Consider the following 21,133-nt stretch of genomic DNA (forward strand, 5'->3'; position numbering starts at 1 on the left):
CTTCATGGAGAGGGATCCTGGTCCCAGGGTGATACAGAAAGTTTGTCCCACTGTTGAGGAGCCCATTCTGCCTTTTCACCAAAGCCATTAAAATTATTTTGAGGCCTTTGCAAACCTTACAGAAATGACTTATTCTCCTCAACCCTCCCCACGGATTTCTCACCCTTTGGTTCCTTCATCATCCAGCAAACAAGCCAACTTGTTACCCAGGCTCGTATAGACCCTCAACTCCATGGCAGCTCCAAAATCCTGCATCGCTTGATGTGAGGGACAAATTAGGCAGCAGCAGGCCAGGTGATGCTGAATGTCTGACCTGACCCACAGGACATGGCCTGAAGAAGTTCCCTACAGCCAAGACAATGTGGCCAACAGCCTTCCACCCACATTCAGTGCGGGTTCTCTGCCAGCCCAGGACATCACTTGGAGCCCAGATTTGCAGAACCTGAGATCTGGCTCTGACATGAGCGTGGCTGTTGGAAAACACTTGGCATGGTGGTGGTGGGTTGATCATTGGACTGGATGATCTTAGTGGTATTTCCCAACCTTAATGATTCTCTTCTATGATTTTAACTTCACAGTTCCTTGGTGTGCATGACAATGGTGGAGCTTGAGTGTGTTTGTGGAGCCAGGCATATCTCTCTTCTGACAATAAGTTCCTTCAGAAATATCTAGCTAGATGGGAATAAAACCAAGGAAAGGGCAACCTCGTGATGCAAAGCCTGACCTTGTGTAGTGTGGTGGAAGAACTCCAACTTCCATCATCCCTTATCGCTTCTGGCCGCCGAAGCTTTTGTAAGAATTCAGCACAACAGATGGTTCCTCTGGATCCAAGCATGTTACAGAGTTTATTCAGCTCAGAAAATGGCCTTGAAAGGACTGATTTGCACTGCCCACCTCCTGTTTTGGGACTGGCCCCTTCTTACTGGATCCTTGTCCCCCCACAGCTACCCAACCTTTTCATTTCCCCAGCGGGTGAGTTATTCTAGGAGAGGGAATATCATATTCTTGTTCCACAATATGACTTACAAAATGCTCATGTGGAGAGAAAGCAATTGTTAAGTAAGCTTCCCGTCTCCTAAATCAGATGTCAGGTGTTACAAGTTTAAAGAGACCTGCTCAGAGAGCTGTAAACCATGCTGACCCAGCCTCAGCAGTGAGCATACATAGGGCAAGAGCAAGCCTTCTTCACTGTCTTTGACAAGCAATGGTAGACAGAAGCCAAGGGTCACTAGGATGCGACTTAGTCTTTTCTCATTATTTAGTGTCAAGTACGCCAACAACAGGGTCATAACATAAATGTTGGGATACTTTTGCACTTTCCTTCCAGAGAGAGAGGTCATAATTTTAAGAGATTAGCTCCCATTGTAAGAGATCGGCATCCACCAGTGATGGATGGAAGGGGAGGTAGGTTGTGTGAGCCTATTCAAGGCAGTGATTTGGGCTTTCAGTGGGAGAAAGAAGACTTAAGCAGAGGAACCTCACTGGACAGGTAGATCCAAGGGGCTTTAAGCCTTTTTTTTGGGTTGCTCATGCTGAGTGATGGTTGTGTGGCTGTCGTGTTGGCTGGTTCTGTCCAAGCGTCTGGTGACAATGAAAGCTGAGGTTTGGCCATCTCCCTTTTTTCTTTCCCTTTTGCTATAGACATTGTTCGCAGTGACATTGCCCTGGATAAGCAGAAAGGCTGTAAGATCGCCCAGCATCCTGACATAATGTTGGAGCTACAGAGGGAAAAGGCAGCTCAGATGCACTTGGTTTTGTTAAAGGAGCAGTTTTCAAACACATACAGCAACCTCACACTAACAGGTAAGGCTGCAAGACCAGCTTTGGAGCCAGGAACTGTGGCTAGTTCTTGCTAACTCACAGCTTCCCCCCTATGTGAATCAGCATCTCTGGCCGCCTCTGCTTCCTACCAAGGTCATTGGGTGCTGGGAGGGAACGGATCTTGAGGAAATTGTGGTGGACTCACAGGGCCCCTGCAGTGGGCACTCCAGATTTGGTGCCACTGGGCAGAATGTTTCCTGCAGTCTGATCTAAGCAGAATGCCACAGCACGTGAAGCGCTGTAGTGATCTCCCCGCACACTGTTCACTTCGGTGGGGCTGCAGCAATTACTAAATTTGGAGTCCTTTAAGCTGCAGCTGATTTTTTTTTTTTTTTTCAGAGCATGCACTTTGTGTGAACCCAGTAAATATTAAAGAGCAAATATAAAGGGATAATGGCCCAGACAGAGCTGAGAGGATACTCTTTTTCTGGCAACTGTTTGTATTATCCAGGGAACAGAATCTCAAAGGATGGAGGAGACTGCCACATTTTGGATACACATTTAATGGTGCTTGTAAAGGACTGATGTCTGCAGGCAGGGAGTGGGCAGGAGGACGGGATCCCAGCAGCCAGCAGTGTCCTCTCATAGCTGTCCTTATCACTACAGCTGGACGAGCCACAGACGATGAGAAGGAGGAAGAGGCCAATAAATCAAGCGCGATCCCCTTCCCCTCTCGCTGGGTCCCTTTCCTGCGGAAGGCAGGGAGGCATCCATCCCATCTTTATGGGAAGCAGGGCCCCATGCTGGCCCCGCAGCCAGGCTGGGAAAGGGGAACGGGTCCCACACAGCCCCACTGCTGCCACCCCAACCAACCCCAAGCCGTGACAGCAGGGAGCTCTGTCCCCTCTGGGGACATTGGCTTATGGGCCTCTCGGGGATCCTGCAGAGAAGGGATGGCCACAGTAGGTCTGTCTGCGGGCTCAGCCCGTGGGCACCAGGGCCAGGAGTGCGGCTGAACCTATCATTCCTGAAAGCCCAGCATTTAAATGGGATCCTCAGAACCATTTCTCATTCCCTGTAACGTAATCCACTTGGCTGTTTATTCCCAGTACAACTGCTGGAATCAACATTGTCAGCTTTTCCCCTGACAACTTGCTTACTTTCCACTAAACAAACTTCCCTTGAGAAGAGAAGCTGCTCTCCCCTATCCTCCTTCCCTCGCTGCTTCAAAGCCCTCGAGCATTGCTTGCATTTTTTTGCAGAACCTGCGGAGCAGAGGTGCTACCTGGTTATCAGCGCTGCTCTTACCCTTTCCAAGTGTGTTTACAGGAGGGTTCACAAGGGTTTGGCACCAACTCTCCGGGAAAGAGAGAGCAATTTCATTGTCATATTACCCAAGGAACTATTTTAATGTCCTTTAACTCCCTCTGAATGTGTGCAGAGCAACTTCATAATTGTTATGAAGTTTAATCTTTTATTTCATAGACATCGTCTGAGAACATGGGCTCTAGACAGCTAAGCATAATATTTAACTGGAACTCTACTAACTTGTGTAAATATTTCCCTTCCCCGTGATGGATCTGGTGTTGGGGTGGGCAGAGGGTTGTACATCTGTTGCAGAAGGGCATTCCTTACCTTCCAGATTCGATCAGGCAGAGTTTGCATGAGGACTTCTTTTTGTTCTGCACGTTTCTGTGCGATGCCGGAGGGAGTCCCCAATGGAAGGGCTCAGCATGCAGGGATGGAGTGCCCAGGGATCCCCAAAAACGAGGAGGAATGTGCCCGGGAGCCCCTCAGTCTCATGGAGCTCACGCTCTGCTCTGTGTGGCTCTGCAGACCTGCTGCAGTGTAAGTCAGGATGCACTCAGCAGTTGCACGCAGTCCCCAGCGTGCTTCCAGCCACCCCGCAGGCTGTGTGCCTGCACAGGGAGTTCAGCTGCTCCCAGCAGCAGGTACCTCCCAGGTAAGAGTGTCTTAAAATGCAATGTGTTTTCTGTGCTAAGACACAACTGAGACTGAGTGAAAGCAGGCAAGATTTCTGGCTCTTGCTTCTCCAGGAACACATGTTGCGCTCTGGCTTAGGCCACTTCAATTCCTCTAGACAAGCATGAGCTCTGCTCCTGTCTGCAGTTTTCTCTTGCATCTTGCATTTGTTTTCTGTATGTGATCTCTGCAGGCTTACTACACCTGCCTCCCTGAGATGAGCGATAGCCTTTGATCTGTGATACGGCTCTTTAAACGCTATATAACATTTTGAGGCTTATTAATCTTTGCTGCTTCCCCGTGCTGCTGGGAGATAGGTATCTTGTTTCACATGTCAGTGTCTCCCGTGCTTGTGGGGCAGCTGCGATGGAGCAGGAGGGCACAAGGAGCTACCTGCCCTATGGAAACCACTAGTGGGATGGGGGAGAAAGCTGAATCCTGCCCTAGGACAGGGTGAGGCCACACAGATTGGTTTCGGCACTGTTATTAAGTAAATTCCATTAAGCCTAATGGAAGAGGGAATTGCTCAGGAGGTCAACGGACATATGTGAGAAACTGCCCCCTCCCGATTGCATGAAGTGTTAAGTGTAGCTGAGCTTCCCAAGGTACAAGGATGGACCATAAATAGCGCGTTTGCCTTCAGGAGTTCCCATCCTGAGGAAACAAAACAGTACCTCCCTTCTCCTTATGAACAGCAGGAAAGCATCTCCTCTTTCTGCTCTGCCGTTTGCTTATGGCTGCAAAGCAGATCGCTTATTGCACCAGCAGCGCTGTGATGACAGCCCTTCAGGCCATCCTACCACAACACATCCACACCAGAAAGACAGAGAACACCTACAGGGTGGGTGCTGGGAACCCCTCCTCCATCACCCTGTGGGACACAACCCCCAAAGGCAGGGATGGAGGAAAGGCCCTTCTTGTGTGTGGTATTCCCAGCCCTACTGAGAGGCACTGGGAGACTCAGACCAAGGTTGGCTGCTGGGATCAGCAGAGAGGGCTACAAGAGATTGCCTTTCGCCACCTGTTTCCAAGTTGCAGTCAAGTATTTCACTCTGGCATCCAATTAGTCCTATTAAGGCCATTAGCTAACCCAAACTCTGCCATAAGAGAGGCTGTGAGCTGTGTGAAAGGTTTTTCTTGGACAGAAGCAGTTTTGGAGATGTCAGCAGCCAAGTAGAAACTCTCTTTGGGGTCAGTTGTAAGAGCACCTAAGGTGATAGTGATGGAGTGGGATGAGGATGCGTGTGCCTGTTTTTCCTAATGAAGAAATACAGAACATTTTGTGTGATGGCATGGAGTAGGAGCAAGGCTAGTGTATCCTTGTGAAGCTCTACAAATGAGAAGCTGACTTTCAGAGGTATGCTTTTCTTCTCTTTTCAGTAATGGTGAGAATTTTCCTTGCTCTTTGGCAGGGAGTCTTGTGGCTCAGGTTGAGTACATGGCATGTATGTATTTCCTTGCAGACTTCCTCTGGTGGCCAGCAGTTGTATGCATCCTGCTGAATGCTGTTGTGCTGGGTGGTGGTAATCCTGGAGAATACGTCTGTAGGGCGGACCCTTGTGCTGGTGGGACATGTTTTGGGGTTGCCTTTACAGGGTGTGGGCTGGGTGTGTTTTTGTTGCCCATGCAGGATGCTCAGCTCATTTTGCTGGTGTTGCCCTAGGTGTGTATACTTCTACCCCTATTTATAACTAGGCTTCACTGAGGACTTGTACGGCTGAAGTGGAGGGGTGCATCTTGTGAGACAGGCTTAAGATCAAGCTGTCTGCCCTCCCCTCCATTGTAGACCATAATGTTATTCACGTTATCCATAGCACCACAAAGAATGCATCTGAAAAGGACCTCAAGAGATCGTCTTCTAGCCTTCTCCATGACAAGTCAGCTGTGGCGGGGCCCTGTTTGGGGAGGGGTGGCTGGGGAGAGGCAGCGCTGCTGATCTGACCAGCTGGTACAGTCAGAGCACACCTCTGGGGGCTCAGAGCCTTCGTCAGAGCTAACACAGGAAAAGCAGCATTCAAAGCTAAATATGCATGGAAAACTATGTCCCTGGGTTCCTCTCACTGATTGATACAGCGCATTGAGGTATTGGTGGAGGAGTCGTGTCACTGAGAGGAGGATGGCAATGTTGTTAGCCCCTGTGGGGAAGAGAGGGAGAATATAAATGCTGTGAAACGCTGTGGGATTTTCCTGAGGAAGGATCGTGAAAACTGCAATATGCCATAAAAGTGCTATCTGCACTGAGCCTGTAGATAATGACCAGCAGAGCTGCAGAGTCCCTTTTTGAGATGGTTTGCAGGTGTCTTCTGAGATGTCAGCATCTGAACTGCAGGGATGGTGCTGGCAAACACGCTGTAAAAACATTCCCTTGTAACTAAGTGGTTCTGTGTCTTTATCAGCTGTTTATATGAGCTCATTCTGAAGCGAAGTGGATGTTTGTTTTTGCTACGCGGCTTTCTGAGGGCATTTGGCTGAAATACATTGTGTCCTAGGGCACGTTTGTGTGAAGCCAGCAGGCTGCAGGAGCCCAGGGGCTGGGCACCAGCATTGCACTGCTCTCTGGGGCATCGTTGTTAACAGACCTACACAACGTGGCTTTATCTTTGTTCTCACACCTCCTGCGATGGGGAGTCCATCCCCTGCTCAGCAGTCAGCCCTAGGGTGCAGCTATCACGGTGAGGCTGGGCTTTCTACAATCTCTTGGCTCGGTTGAAGCCCATTACACCATGTCTTCTCCCTGAGGATGAGCAGAGCAGCTCAGTGCTCCTTTCCTCCCTATAGAAATCTTTTACGTATTTGAGGCTTCATATTGTGTTTCCCCTAAACACTTTTGTGCTCAACATCAAACAATTGGCTTTCTTCTGTTCATGGCCATGTTATTTTCAAGTTGAATGACACATACATGGTTGATTCTGCCTCTTGAGGTCCCTTTCAGCGCTCTGCATTTTTTTTTTTTTTTGTGGCTCTGTGTTTTGCTGGGTTCCCTTGGGCTCTTCCCCTTGGTCTGGGCTTCTTTGAAGCGAGTTGCCTCAAAATGAGCCCAGTGTTGTAGCTGAAGAGCAGCAGGATTATTTCACATATCTTTGCGTGACACTCTTGTCTGCATACCCCATGCAGCCATGGGCTTTATTGGCACGGTACTGCTTGTTCATGTCTGCATTTTTGTGTACGGTTTCCCAACCAGCTGTGCGTTCCCCGTATGGAATTTCATCTAGACTCTATTTCCCTAATTTGCTAATTAAGATGTTCTACAGAACTCGAGCTGAAGCCTTGCAAAAGTAAAGGTATATAACATCTGCTGCCCCTATCGCACATATGAGACCCTTTTGCTACGTCAAAGAGAAAGCAGGTTGGCTTCACGTGATGTGCCTATTGCTTCCAGCCCTCCCTTGCAGATGGACTGTTTAATTTGTTTCAACATTTTTTCCAGGAATTGAAGTTATGTTGACTGGCCTGCAATTTCCTTGATTTTTCAACCTGTTGAACATAGCCACTATATCTGCCCTTTCCCAGTCTTCTGAAACCTCATTTGTCTGCCAGAAATTCTTAGAGATAGTTGCTGATGGGCAGTGGGCCCATTCAGAGACATCAAACTTAAATAATCTTTGTTCTGCTCTTACACTACGATAACTCAGTCTTACCCTGCTGCTTTTAACTGTGTGGTCTTGGTTATCCTTTTTCACAAAGTCTGAACCAACAGATGGGTAGAAACATTTTCAGCTCCAGCTCTGTGTGCAGCTCTGCAAGCTGTTGGCTCTTGTGAAATACCTTCCTCGTGTCCCGATTTATACCTCCTTGCTTCCTGAGACAGCTGCAAGCCAACCCCCAGGGATGGCTGCCTTCTCTTACCCTAATTAGCAGTTTTACAACTCATTGTGTGCTGAAGGTGTGTGTGTGTGAGAGAGGTCAGGGAGGGGAATCTCTTTCTCAGGTGACACCCTCTAGTCTGTTAAGCAACACTTTGGCTTTCTCATTATCTGATTTGGCTGTTTCTTTTGTAACTGTGGGGAATATGGCTTCTTATGGCAAATTTAGATTTATTAAATTCAATTTACCATCCTATTTAATGATTCTCATAAGGAAAAATTTTTTATAAATTGTGTATCTCAGAATCAACAAGTATATGTACGTTATAACATGTAATGTCATTACCAGAACCAGCCAGCTCTGGGTGCTGCGTAGAGAATAAAGAAAACCCATAAACCTAACAGAAAACAGATTGTGGTGGGAGGGGGAGGGCTGACACGCACTAACAGCTTCGGGAGGGCTTGTGGCATTCAGTGGCATAAACCCATCTATTAACCTTTTCTCCCCACGTAGGAGGTGACAAACTCTCTGGTCTGCCTCTTCCCACTAATGGAGTTATCAAATGTCTCCTCGTTGCCGCTCGGGAGCCTTGCTGTGCGTGGTTTCTCTGAGTGCTTGGCTTTCCCTGCACTCATCTGTACCAGTCTGGTGGAGCTTCCACCTCTTTGTGTGCCGCAAGTCATTCAGTTTGCGATTTGATTGGAACCAACACCAAGGATCCTCCTTTCCTGTCCCCTTCCCATCTCCTCTTTCCGTTTTTTCCTCCATACGTTCCAGGAACTCAATGTGAGGCTGTGTCTGATGTCTCCCTTCCCCAGCCAATGTGTGGGCAGTTAAAGGTCCCTAATTACCGGTGGGTTCTGATCTCCGTGATCCCATAGCCCAAAGCAGAACTCCCGTTGTAGCACTGCCTGTCTTGTGGCCTTGCTGGACAGACTTCCATCCTGCCGATACGAGCTCTGTATTGTTCTCCCGAACGTGTATTATCTTGCACTTGGCTGCATTAAGGCACGCGCTGCTGGCCCATGGCCATGCAGCCATACAAATCAGATCGCAGGGTGAGCGTGCTCTGTTTTCTCCGTTATTTACTAACTTGCTTGTGCTATCTGCCTTGTAGGATTTTACGTTTATCTAAATGATAAAATACAGAGTCGTGGGATTGGAAGCAGGCTATCAGTGTTTTTGTTGTGTTGGACGCTCTTCTCCATCTAGTTGTGCCAAATTATTTTTACTAATGCAAGTTCTTAAATCGAGTCGTACCACCAGTTGGATGGGGCTTGATTCTATACGACACGTGTTGGCTGGTAATTAGCTGAAACATGAATATGATGAATTATTGCTGGACTCTCATATTAGCTTTTAATTGCTTAGTGTAGGTCTGATGCCAGGCTGCCTGCCTGCAGCTCCCCAGGTCAGACAGACCTGCTAAGCACCGGTGTGAGGTTAGCATTCTCCTACCCTTCTAGAATTACTTGGCATTCCAAGATTTATTAAAAATTAGTGTCAACAGGTCAGAGATCCCATTACTGCACTCAGAGGTGCAAATTATCTGGGATGGGTGACTTACCAGTGCTTATCTAAAGCAGATGTTATTTAGCACAACTCTTGGTTATTAATAAACTCAAGTACATCACTGTCTTATTACTTCATCATTGCATCTTTTTCCCTAAAACAAAGTGCATATACGTTGGTCACTCCAAAAGTAATGCCTCCTAACTCCGGAAGCCATGAATTTTTTCTCCTTCATGTATTTATAATGTTACCAGTTCTCTACTCTTTGTAATTCCCAATTGGTTGATTTATTTTCAGCTTTGTAATCCATTTGTTCTTTTTGCTGTCTATACCACTGCATGGTTTCCATCCATAATTCCCTGCACTCATGGTGCTGGAATACATTTCTTTTGGCAGTCTAAAACACTTAAATAGTTGTTTGCTCGGTATTTTTGACCCAGTCATTTGCTTTACAATTTTTCTCAGCCTGGAGAAGCTGAAGCACCTCATGTGTGTATTTCTAGCTGAGACCACATTCTGTTTGCCCAACTTCACCAGTTTTTCTCCAGCACGCAGTTGGAGACACGTGTCTATATGGACAGTCTGTGTGTGGCTAGTCCTCTGTAATTTAAAAGAGCATTTCCTAGCAAACAATGACTTAGCAACAAATGGCTCTGCAGTCAGAGGAGGATCACCAGGTTCAGCCACCATCCTGGCATATTTTCTCCCCATGAAAAATAGCAGAACCGGTATTTATGTGCTGCTGGAAAGCTCGCAGCCGGGAATTAGGGCTGCGTGGCTGTGGGGCGGTTGCCTCCTCTGCGCTCTACAGGATGCATCTGACGGCCCTGCGCTCTGCGGCTGGGCTGGGTCATGGGGAAAACAGGAGAAGGGAGTGGGGCTCCTGCCTGTGCTGCTCGGCAGGGGCACTGCCTGCTGGTGGGAACGCGCCTGGATCCCAGGCTCTACTCTCCGGCTGCTCGCGCTAACCCTTTTTCCATCTGTCTGCTCGCTCATTATTTACTGCTTGCTCTTGCCTCTCTTCATTAGCAGCTCCTGATGCTGCTGGCTTGGGATGGCGCAGCCTCGTGGGGGTCGGGAGGGGTGCGTACTCTGCCTGTGTTCCTCTCTGTGGGGACAGTAGCCTGTGGCACGCACTGCTAATTGAATTCTATAATGCTTTTCTAAGCTGAGGAAAGGATCAAAATCCTGGAAATGAGAGGCTCTCAGAGTCCCACACCAGGGAGGGGTATGCTGGGGGGTATGAGACACGTGTGGAAACATGGTTGAGCAGGGTGGGAGCAGAGTGAGGCTGCAAGGTGTTCAGACAGAGCCTTGGGTTTTTTTTTTTTCCCCTCATTAACTTTTATACTGGGTCACTCTGCCAAGAGACACAATCATTGAGTTTCTCAAAGAAATGAGAGATTCCATGAATTTAAGTGTTTTATTTTTTCATAGAGAAGGTGGCAAAACCAGAGGTTTTTGTAAGAGGAAACCGAAGCCAATTCAACTATAATTCTATTAACTAATTAGGGTGGCCCTAGAAATGGGGCTGAGACTCACAGTCCTTTTTTCTTCCCTTTGCTGGGGCACTCCAAGAGCCGGATCACCTGGGGAAAGCATGTTTAAGAAATACCAGATGGTCTCTGCGATGCTCCAGCTGTGGACAATCACTCCCAGCCAGGCAATCTGCCTTGCTGTCGAAGCCCTCTAAAACTGTGCTGCCCATTTGTCATGCTTCTCCAATTGCAGCGCTCTGGATAGCTTCTTTTTTTTCTTGTCTGGCTCTTCCTTTCCAGTTTTTATCACCCACCCCCTCCATGAGCTAATGTAGTAACATCCCTTCATTGGCTATAAATCCATTGAAGAGCCATATATAAAATATTACTTTGTTAGGGAAGATTGGGGAACATCTGTTTTTTTACCCATAAGAGTCAGTCTCTACTTGTCTCGTATGACGATGTGACTATTTATATATTTGTAAAGTAAAAAGAAAGAGAAAGATGGGAATCCTAGGGAAAAAAAAAAACCAAAAACTTGAGTGGAGCCTCTAAGTGGAGGAAACCAATTCAGCTCTGGGATTAGTTGGGAGGCTAATAGGAGGGGAAAAAAAGTGGAGGGGACACAGTCCAGTAAGTTGTTTAGATGTCTGACAAAGTATCTGTTGTACCAAATGCAGAAGGTCCTTCTAGAAGCTTTTTGATGTTGTATAACTGTTCCTTGGCATTCTCTGGCGCGCGCACACCCACAGCCTTTCTGGGTGGGTGAGCCTTTAAACGCTGTTTAATATGTAGAAAAGGAATTTGGGCACGGTGACAGTCCTCAGTTCAGCAGGAGGCTGTAACCATGGGTGTGTATGTCTGTAGCAGCAGAAGTGGGAATTGTACCTCTGGAGGCTTTGCGTTTAGATGAGCATACCAGGGTGTGGACTGCTCCTTGCCCGACCTTGGCACAACTGCCTGGCAGAGCAACCTGCTTCTATGCGCCTATCTGTTCTAGGATTCTATGTTTTTGGGTGATCCTGTGTGGAGTCAGGAATCGGGCACGGAGATCCCTGAGCAGGTCCTTTTCATAGAACCATGGAATGAATTGGGCTGAAAGGGATCTCAAAGATCACACTTTCTCCTTGGGATGTTCCATGATTCTGCATGTATGGTGTGACTCTACTTATATGACACTTAACTGACGTTGAGGATACTGCTGTCTGTGAGCATACACGTGGGGAAGGCTGGCCCCAGGTTCTCCAAAGGCAGTGCTGCTGTGACAGCAGGGTGCTGGGATGCATCGTGCCTACTTGGCAGCAGACTGCGAGGTTTGGGATACGGGACCCCACGGAGATGCTGTCCCGTGCAATCAGTCTTGGGGCTGTCCATATTCATGATGCTGTTTTAAAATGTAAGGTATGAAATAGACATCATTGCTCTAACACCTGCTGCGTCTTTGCACTCTCTGTGCCAAAACCTTCGATTATCTCATATTTTGTGTCAGCAACCTGGTGGGAAAGCTGCTGCCTGCCTCCTGCTCTCCTGTGGTTAACAAGCTCCAAGTCTGGGAGTGGAACCTGAATCTTACAGATGTCCACGTGCTTTGATACTGGATGTGAATTTGGACTTACGAGACCAAAGGGTACAGGATGTATTTGTGAGGCAAAAGTGGCTGAAAAAAGAATTGGAGATCGGATGTGGATAATGAAAAAGGAGCTGCTTCCAACAGCTGGGTGGGCAGGAGCAGAGCAGTAGCTGTGAATTCAGGCTCTGTTCCTCCCTGTGCCCAAAGGGAGTCCTGGAGGAGATGGTGGGAAGCTTTATTTGTGGAGATGGCTCAGGTGAGACAGTGTTAGGCACTATGTCCTGTTCTCCTGTTCATTTTACAGAAGAACAGATGCTGTCAAGTTAAGAAGTATTCAGAAAAGAGCAATAAATGTGACTAAATCCTGGAAATACAGAGTTATAGGCAAGATTCTGGTAAGATTCATCTGCTTATTTTGTCCAAGGGAAAATTAAAAGTAACTTGATCAGAGTGTGCAAGTACCAACAAGGGGAAGAACGAGCTTGCAGCAAATAGCATGAAATGTTAGCAAGGAAAGGCACAGAGAGAACCTGTGATTTAAAACCCAACAAAGGACAACCCTGGGCTAATATTGTGCAGATTTATAATGCTGAAAATATATGTTGGAATGCTTCTACCTGGGTATGAGGTGAATTAACAATCAGTCACCCTTGAATCAAGGCTCTTTCTGAAACTGTTTCAGATGGAAGTTATGGATTTGGTGTGGTAATTATTAGGCTAGGTTTTCTAACCTGTATCAAGCAGGAGGAAAAACTATGTTATGCTAATGGCATTTGCCATCCTTAAAATCTGAACCAACGTGTAACATAAACGTGTCAGCTAAAGAAGAGCTGGCCACAGCAATTTGTTGCTCCTTGAAACCCAATACAACTCGTTAGCCTTTGCTTGTAATTTGGCCAAATGGGCCCTTCACCCTGGGGGAAGCTCAGAACATGGGTTTGTCCTGACTAAGACATGGCCACCCCCAGAGATGGGCTGAGCAGAACAGCATGTAGCCTTCATCCTGCCATCATGTCCTTCCCCAAAATGAGATCCAGAGGCCAACCAGCTGCAATGCAAGGACTTCTCAGGAGGGACATGTGTTTGATACAGTAGTCTTTATTTCCCTCTTTTATTTTAAAGCTTGTTCATTCCCTAGGAAAAGATTTAACAGATATTTCATTGAGCAAATGTGGTAGAGCTACTTCTGAAATCTGGTGTCCAAAAGTCCATTTAAGCTCTAGCTGCATATAAATTCCCGGATCTCGGGTTTTGTCACAGAAATCTTCGTTTGATAGAACGCCACAAATTCAAGTTTCAGAAATTATCCTCTTGAGCCATCTCCGTGGTGTTTGGCACCACGACAAGCCATTAGTCAATCCTGAAATAGTCATCAAGTGGAGAAACAGCTTATTTTATATACTGTTTCTTAGAGAGTTAAATATTTCCACATATTCAAGCTCTGATTGGAGTCTTGAATCCTTTCCAAATGTTCAACCTGTAAAGATATTTGAGAAGCTCAGGACTTCGACTCTTTCCAAAAAATGATAGATTTCACTTGAATTTTCACAAATGGAAAACCACAACTCCCCATAGCTGCAAAGAAGCAGCTGTCATACCAGGTACGGGCTATGAGAAAACACTTTCTAAAAGCTTCAGGGACTTCCCATTATCTGGAATTTTTTAGTGCTCTTAAAATTTGTGAAGAAAATAATGTGTTGTTTTTTTTCCTTTCAGGCAGAGCGTTGCCTCAGATAATCGGCTGCACCTGTTTGGAAGCAGCACTTTGCCTTGTTCCTTATGCAGGCTGTTGTGCATGTTTGTGTTAATTTTTCCTAGAAACCCAAGTGTCAACAAATCGAACAGTGCACAGAATCACTAATTGCTTCTGAAGCCCTTTGCAGTGGAAAGTCTGCAGTATTCCAGTTCAGAAACGAGGACAGATTTAGGCAATAGTAGTGGGCTTGCTACAGGAAGGGCAAATCTTGGGGGATATTCAGCACAGATAGGCGAGGTGGGAATTTGGGAAGTGAGGGGTTAAGTCATGGTGATGTCAGTTGTTGTTCTGCATCTTAAAACAATAGTGCTAGAATAATTCTGATGTTGGGTCTTCTGCTTTTATTGACTGATTAGTTGCCAAAACATGTGTGCGTTATTCCAAATTGGTAAATGATTCCTATTTATAGGGCAGGTGTCTTCTGATGTCCTGAGTTCAGTCTGTTCTGTAATCCCAGATCCTGTTTCTGATCTGTTTAATAACGTGTGACAGAAGATGACAGGAGCCTTAGAAACCAAAGGGGGCTGGGAACGTTTTGAGCTGAGCTCTGCCCAGCAGAGAGGGCTGCTTGTTGCACAGGGTGTCTTTTCATAAGGGATTTGCCCTTCTAAAATTCATTTTTGGACTTTTTCTTCTTGAAGCACATTGTAGTTTGACCTGCTTACATGCAGCCCAAGTGCTGCTGAGTGTGCCAGCCTCCTCCAGTGCTGTCTCAAGAGGAAAATATAGTACTTTCTTGCACATCTCTTCCAGTATTCATGGGAAAGACAGTGTTCTTTCTGTAGTTAGAGAATGCTTTTTGCAAACATCAGTAAAATGTGGCTTAAGGGGATAACAAGGAGCATGCAGAAGGGTGATGCCTTCACAAGTGTGGGGTGCAGGAGGGCAGGGGTGCATTGCTGCGAGCAGCCATGTGTCCAAGCTTGGCTGTGCAGATGAAGCCTTGCGTTTCCACCAGAATCTACATGAAATAGGCTTAGGCTACACATTTGCACTGATCAAGGGGTTGGATCATTTACAATTATATGACTGTCAAAATGACTGTGGCTTGTAAGGAGCAGCTTGCTGCTGCTAAGGATACTGTCACGCCAAGACAGGAACTGGATCTGGAAGGGGACAGGAGGGGTCCATGAGAACAGGATGGGAGTTTGACTCTTCTTCAAGCTGTTCTGTAGTCCTTTTGACTGACTGGTGTGAGATACTAAGTTTGTGTTATTTCTGGAAGTCCCTTGGGGCTGGGAAGCGACTCTCTCCTCTGTGTGAAGACAGCCCAGTTCTGTCCCAGCAGAGTTTGTCCTCCGAGTGGTGTTGAGCACCTGTCCTTCCCAGGTAGGAGGAAGGAGGAGAGGCTGCTGTGCCACTCTGGGATGCCACTGACTTTCCCTACCATCCACATCTCCTGAGATAGCCTTTTGTTCATGTGGCCATCTGTCCAGATTTCTCCAGACCTGTCCTCTTGTCCAAACAGATTAGATGGATTTAAGTGTCTATGGGTCTTAAAGTATGTGTGTTGCGTGTACAGAAACTCTGGACTGCCACACGTCTGGGAAGTCCAGATGCGTCCCCATATGTGGGAGTCCTGACTGGCTGCCAAACATCTGGAAATGTAAGGAATGCCCACATACATGGGAGCTTTGAGCTGCTTGTCTGGGAGCTGATAATGTGTTCCTGGGCTTGGACTCTCTTGGGGAGTGTTGGATGGACCAACTCTGCATGTGCTATACAATTGCTCCTAGTGCACCTGAAGGAAATGCAAGATTTCAGAGAGGAGTTGGACTGAGTGTGTCTAAACCCAGCACATCCCAAAATGGATTAGGTTTGCTGCTCTATGCAGACATGCATATTTGAGAAATCCCAAGCAGCTTGTGCAAGTCCTTCATGTTCCCCTCTGAAGTGTGTGTTCAATCAGGATCAGCAGGAAGGCACTCCATGTCATGGCTTCTCAGGATCAGGATCTCAGTCTTTAGCAACAGAATGGAGAAGGGGAGAAGGCTGAACACCTTTCTCACCCAGATGTAAGCAAATCCATTGTTTTTCCTTGTGCTTTCCTTTGCTGGGTAATGTCCCTTGGCTCCCCAAGCCATGGCTGGAGCATGAGCTGCCAGTTCCTGGAGCTGCACTTCTGGGGTTCCCTTGTCCTCCCACAGAATAGATTTGTTTTGGCATTCAGTCTCCTGTGCACGCTCTCCCTTGTGAATTCCAGGCTGCCTTGGTGAGAGCTGCCTCGCTTGTCATTTAATTATCTCACCTCTGAACTGGGACCCTGCTGCTTCCCTCACTGCCTCAGCAATATCTCATTTGTCTTTATTCTTTTATTTAGCTTTTCCTACATTTTTTGCACATTCTGTAGATTCTCCTGCATTCTGAGTGTCTTATGTTTTCATGCCTCCTTTTATCTCTCTATTCATCTATCCCAGTATAGACAACAGAAATGCTAAGTCCACATAATCTGTAGAAAGCATGAACCGGCTTGTTAGACATTTTCCAAACATTACACTTCATGGAAATATTTTCCTGTAAGATGTAGAAATGAACCAGCTGTCTCTCCTGGGCTGTTCCTGTGCAGGCTCTCCTGCTTTCTGAATTTACAGCACCATCCCTTGGACAAGTGACCAATGGCCAACTTCAGGCAGCTGTATTTATGATGTGCTGGGCACTGGTGAGGACGATGGTGTGTTTATGCGAGTCGGTCTGTCTGTGTGATTAACATACCATGAGAGACCTGCAGTAATGTTTCCAGAGCTAGGAGCATTTTGGCAACACAATTGTTACTAGGAAATGTGGTGCAGGCCATGGCTGAGGGCTCACTGCAGTGTGTTTCCACCCGAAACCCCACATGGGCATGATCCGGATGCCCTCACCCAATGTAATTGCTTATTCTGTGCCAAGTATCGCTTCAGCACTGTGCTGAGGATATATTGATTGCTGAGGGAAGTTATTTCTTGATTGCTGTTGGCATTTTTTGGGAAGCTTAATGTATCAGTGGAGTTTTCCGAGCTGGGAGGATGGGTCAGGAGAAACAGAACAAAAACATAGCTAGCACAGTAAAAATGCTTGTGATGCAGCAATCTGTCCTTATCCCCACGCCTCTGTGTGGAAGAGGTGGAAGCCAGGCATCAGTGTTGGTGTGAGCTGGTGGACAATGGGATCCTGAGCAGATGATGGAAGAGGAGAGAAATAGTGATGTTCTTGTGCTATCACTGCCATAGTGAGAAACTAGAGAAGGAGTAGGAGGACCGGAAACTAAAGACTGATATCTTTCCAGTGTTTTACTGGAAATGAACAAGCAGATACTTGTAGCTTGTACTCCAAGTTGAGGTTAAAAAGCATGTTCTGGTAGAGGATTTCTGGCTACAGCCCATCCTCAACCTGAAAGACCAGGTGAAAAACTAGGAGGAAGAAAGCAGCAAATCATCCAAATTTCAGGCACTTGTTGGCTGTGCATCCATCAACCTTCTTTCTTACATCTCTTCTCTGCACTGGAGTCCCTTGGATACTTAGGGTGTAAGGAAATGAAAGACATGATGGATGCCCCATCTCTGGAGACTGTCAAGGTCAAGCTGGACAGGGCTCTGAGCACCTGATGGAGCTGTAGGCATTGCTGTTCACTGCAGGGGAGTTGGTCCAGATGGCCTTTAAGGGTCCCTTCTAACTCAACCAATTCTGTGATGCTGGAGATGCAGCACCCTGTGCAACTTAGAAGTCCTGTAGTTCAGCACAGCCCAGATGCATGGATTGCAGGGCTGGTCTGATCAGGGACTGTGGCTACTAAAGTGTCCTTTCAAAGAGGTGACACTGAGTAAGGACATTTCATGCTGGGGATGAAAGTGGATCACAGACATATTTCTCCTTTCTTACACTTGAATTCACATTACTGGATTTCAACAAAACCACTGTCAGCTGTTACTTAAAAAGGTCTTTCAGAACTTCTGTGCTCTTGAACTCATTTGTATGGATGAGGAGGAAAAAAAAATTGAAGAAAAATGTCCCAGTATATATCTTCAGTGAATATTTCATCATTAATATTCTGGAGTAATTAGAGATAACACACTTCTGATTATTCGCTTTCAATTTAGCAAAAGGAAAAGCACTTCCTACTGCATCTGTTTCATGAAATTTGTGACTTGACTTATTTGTGTTGATATCAGAAACATCACATGTGGCACTGTCTTCATGACTCTCTTGCAATTTCCTGGATTGCCTACAATCTCTTTGTAGAAGGAAAGTGTCTTCTACTGCGGGAGACACTTATGAAAGAGCTAAATTAATCTTTACTCCTGGGCTTTGCAAAATAGGTTAAACCAACATGCAGTCCTCATGGATGTTATAAGCTCAGACATGCACACAGCGAAGCTACTGAATTAAGAAATAACTGCTGTTTACTGTTTCAGCAGCTTATTGTAATTATCTCTTTATTTTCTGTGCACTTTCTGCCAGGCAGGGATGATCAGAAAATTTAAAATGATTTTAATACTGCGATGTCTGCATTACTGTTTGTGCAAAGCCCAAAGCTTCATTGGGAGCCAAATAATGTGAATGGAGAGCAGAACTCGAGAATATATAATACAAAGCACATTAACATGTTGGAAACTTGGGCACAAGAGTTGTTCTTTAATACATGGAGCCAACCCGTTTCCACTACACTCAGCAAACGTTTATTTGTTCCCCAATGCGTATTCTGGTATGACTAATGAATTTAGAGTGTTCTGAAAATGTTGGCTTCATTGGACACTTCAATACATGCGAGTACTTGTGGTTTAAATCTTGATACTGAACTATAACCTCACAATTTTCAATATACCATGCCCACTGAGGGACTCCCACAGGTTGGGAATTGGACTCGGTGGCCCTTGTGGGACCCTTTGGGCTTCTGGTATTGGGGGTCAATCCTCTTCTCTTGAGTAACAGTGATAGGATGAGAGGGAATGGCCTGAAGTTGTGCCAGTGGAGGTCCAGGTTGGATATTAGGAAAAATTCCCTCTCAAAAAGAGCAATGAAGCTCTGAAACAAGTTGCCCATGGAGGTGACAGGTCTACCATCTGTGGAAGTGTTCCAGAAACATGGAGATGTGACATGGTTTGGTGGAGATGGGTTGCTGATTGGACTAGATGATCTTAGTGGTCTTTTTCAACGTTAATGATTCTATGATTCTACTCTTGTGCCAGTGTCATTCTTTGCCCATGTCTGATGTCATGGTGATCCTGAGCTGTGTGACCTGGTGCTGCAGCACTGAGATATCCAAGAAGCAGTGAGTGAAAAGTAAAGAACTTGTGTAGCCCTGGAATGAGAAGTGTGTGCAGAGAGGCTTTGTGCTTTGGCCACAGCTTTCCTTTGCAGCAGAACAGGAGGAGCTGGTGATGAGCCCAGAGACCTCCTGGAGGAGCTGAGGAGTGGAGAGCTGTGCAGATGATCTGATGCTCCACAGCTATACCTTGGTGAAGATGTGGCAGAGCTCCATTCTCACTGCTCAACAGGAAGCACAGAGGTGAGGGAGGTGTACTCAGGGCAAGTGTGGAGTAAGTTTGAAATGTCTGGAGCATTGCTGCAGGGGTTGGAGACTGACACAGCACAGCTCCCAGTAGGCAAAATCCCCCCAGGGAGCTTCAGGCTGCAGCCATCTGCACAGAGGCAGTGGTTTGGGTTAGAGTCCTTGTGTGTGCTGAGCAGCGCAGGTGCTCAGCCCTTCCTGGAGTGCAGTGTGGTCTTCCTCAGCACAGCTAAACAGTGTGGGCTTCTATAAATGTCATTGGAATGCACTCTGGTTCTGTGTGACCTTCCCCCTCTGCTTCATGTCTTCTCATTAATCCAGTAGGTGAATAACGCCGTTTTGGGAACTGAGCAAATATAGAAGTTGCACAATGAAATGCATTTTAATGCTCAAACAACCTTTTCTTAATATGAAAACAATCACTTGCCATTCATTTCTCATGTCCCGTGGAGTATTTGCAGGCCAGCATTGGAACCAGACTGGTAATTTGGTCCTCCTTAATTTTGGCACCTGTAGCTATTTTAGAACAGCAGCCTGTTTGCTGTGGCTTTACTGCTCTGTAACTCAATACCCTTTTAGGATCTTAATGCTGCCATTAGCAGAAAATTGGCCTCTATTCTGAATAAAGCTCTTTATTACATTTGTTTGTTTAATTTTTATTAGAGAAGGTTACCCAACAAGCATGGGGGATGCATTTCTTTGAAGGTGCAGGGCAGGGCTGGGAGTCCCTCTGGGAGCAGGAAGGTCTGACTCAGTGTCGTAAAACAGCAACGCAGACCCTAAGCAAATGCTCTGCTGGTCTGTGAGCATTACGACAGCACGCGATCACACGGTTGAAAGCTATTGGCTTGGCAGGACCTTGGCTCAGTCCTTGCGCAGAATAAGTTAGAGGGCTGTGAAAAGAGGGGAAATGTTTCTGTGGATTTCAGGTACTGGTGAGGGATGTGGGAGAACTGGGTCCTAACCTGGGTGCTGTCGCGGTTGTTGTAATGCTGGGCAGAGCTTGTCCCCATGTAGATGGCTGGCAACGAGCTGAGTCATCAGCGGCTCTTGCATATCTCCACTCCAACTGAAAAACTCGTTAGTGCTGGTTGTTTATCTAAGATATGGATCTGAGTAAATATATGTGCGCACAACTGTAGGGAAAGGATGTCAACCTCTTATCAAGGCTTTATCCCAGATTATTTCCTTCTGTATCCACCACCAAGTCTGCCTGTCCTAATGCTGGAGCTCCCAAGCTTTAAGGGCCCTCTGTGTCCAATTAAACAGTAGCGTATCTCTCAAATATTAACACATTAAAAGCAATATAGTTCCAGAAAAGAAATCTGATCCTAATTGGCCCTGGAATATTTTATTTTCCAAACTGAGCTGTGAGCCGTTAAGCTTCCCTTTTTAAGACTAAGCAAACATTGTGTTCTTAGGGGAAAGTCAGGCTAAGGAATAAGGGAAAACATATTTAGCCTATACCTGTCAATCTTTCATTTTTCAGTGTTTCACCCAGAAACAAGCAGGGAAACTAATTGAGTTCTATCCCATTCTGTCTCTTTTTCTCTTAAGGTAAGGGCTCAAATTAAAACAAAGATAAAATTCCACGAGAAGCTGGCATTAATCAGGGTTTGGATTAAATTAAATTAAGTGCTTTTTATTGAACTCAGCAGTATTAGTTATTAAAACCAGAAGGCCTTTCCCAACTAGTGTAAAAAAGCAAACAATGACTCATACTGTGGCATAGATTTTATTGGGAAATTAAAGTGCTCATTTTCTCATATTCTTTCCTCTTT

General features: G+C 46.2%; 1 protein-coding gene across 10 annotated transcripts in view; it reads left to right on the forward strand.

The window, feature by feature from the left end:
• Window positions 1-21,133, forward strand: part of HPSE2 (heparanase 2 (inactive)) — an 85,153-nt gene that overhangs the window by 15,104 nt on the left and 48,916 nt on the right. For 9 of the 10 annotated variants that reach the window (XM_048945393.1, XM_048945397.1, XM_048945391.1 and 6 more), the window contains one exon: window positions 1,642-1,803. The exons of the other annotated variant lie outside the window; for it this stretch is intronic. In XM_048945393.1, coding sequence (XP_048801350.1) covers window positions 1,642-1,803 — 162 coding nt within the window. The remainder of the gene's footprint in view (window positions 1-1,641; window positions 1,804-21,133) is intronic. 10 annotated transcript variants of the gene reach the window in all.

Source organism: Lagopus muta, chromosome 5, assembly GCF_023343835.1.
Source record: "Lagopus muta isolate bLagMut1 chromosome 5, bLagMut1 primary, whole genome shotgun sequence".
Taxonomy (NCBI): Eukaryota; Metazoa; Chordata; class Aves; order Galliformes; family Phasianidae; genus Lagopus; species Lagopus muta.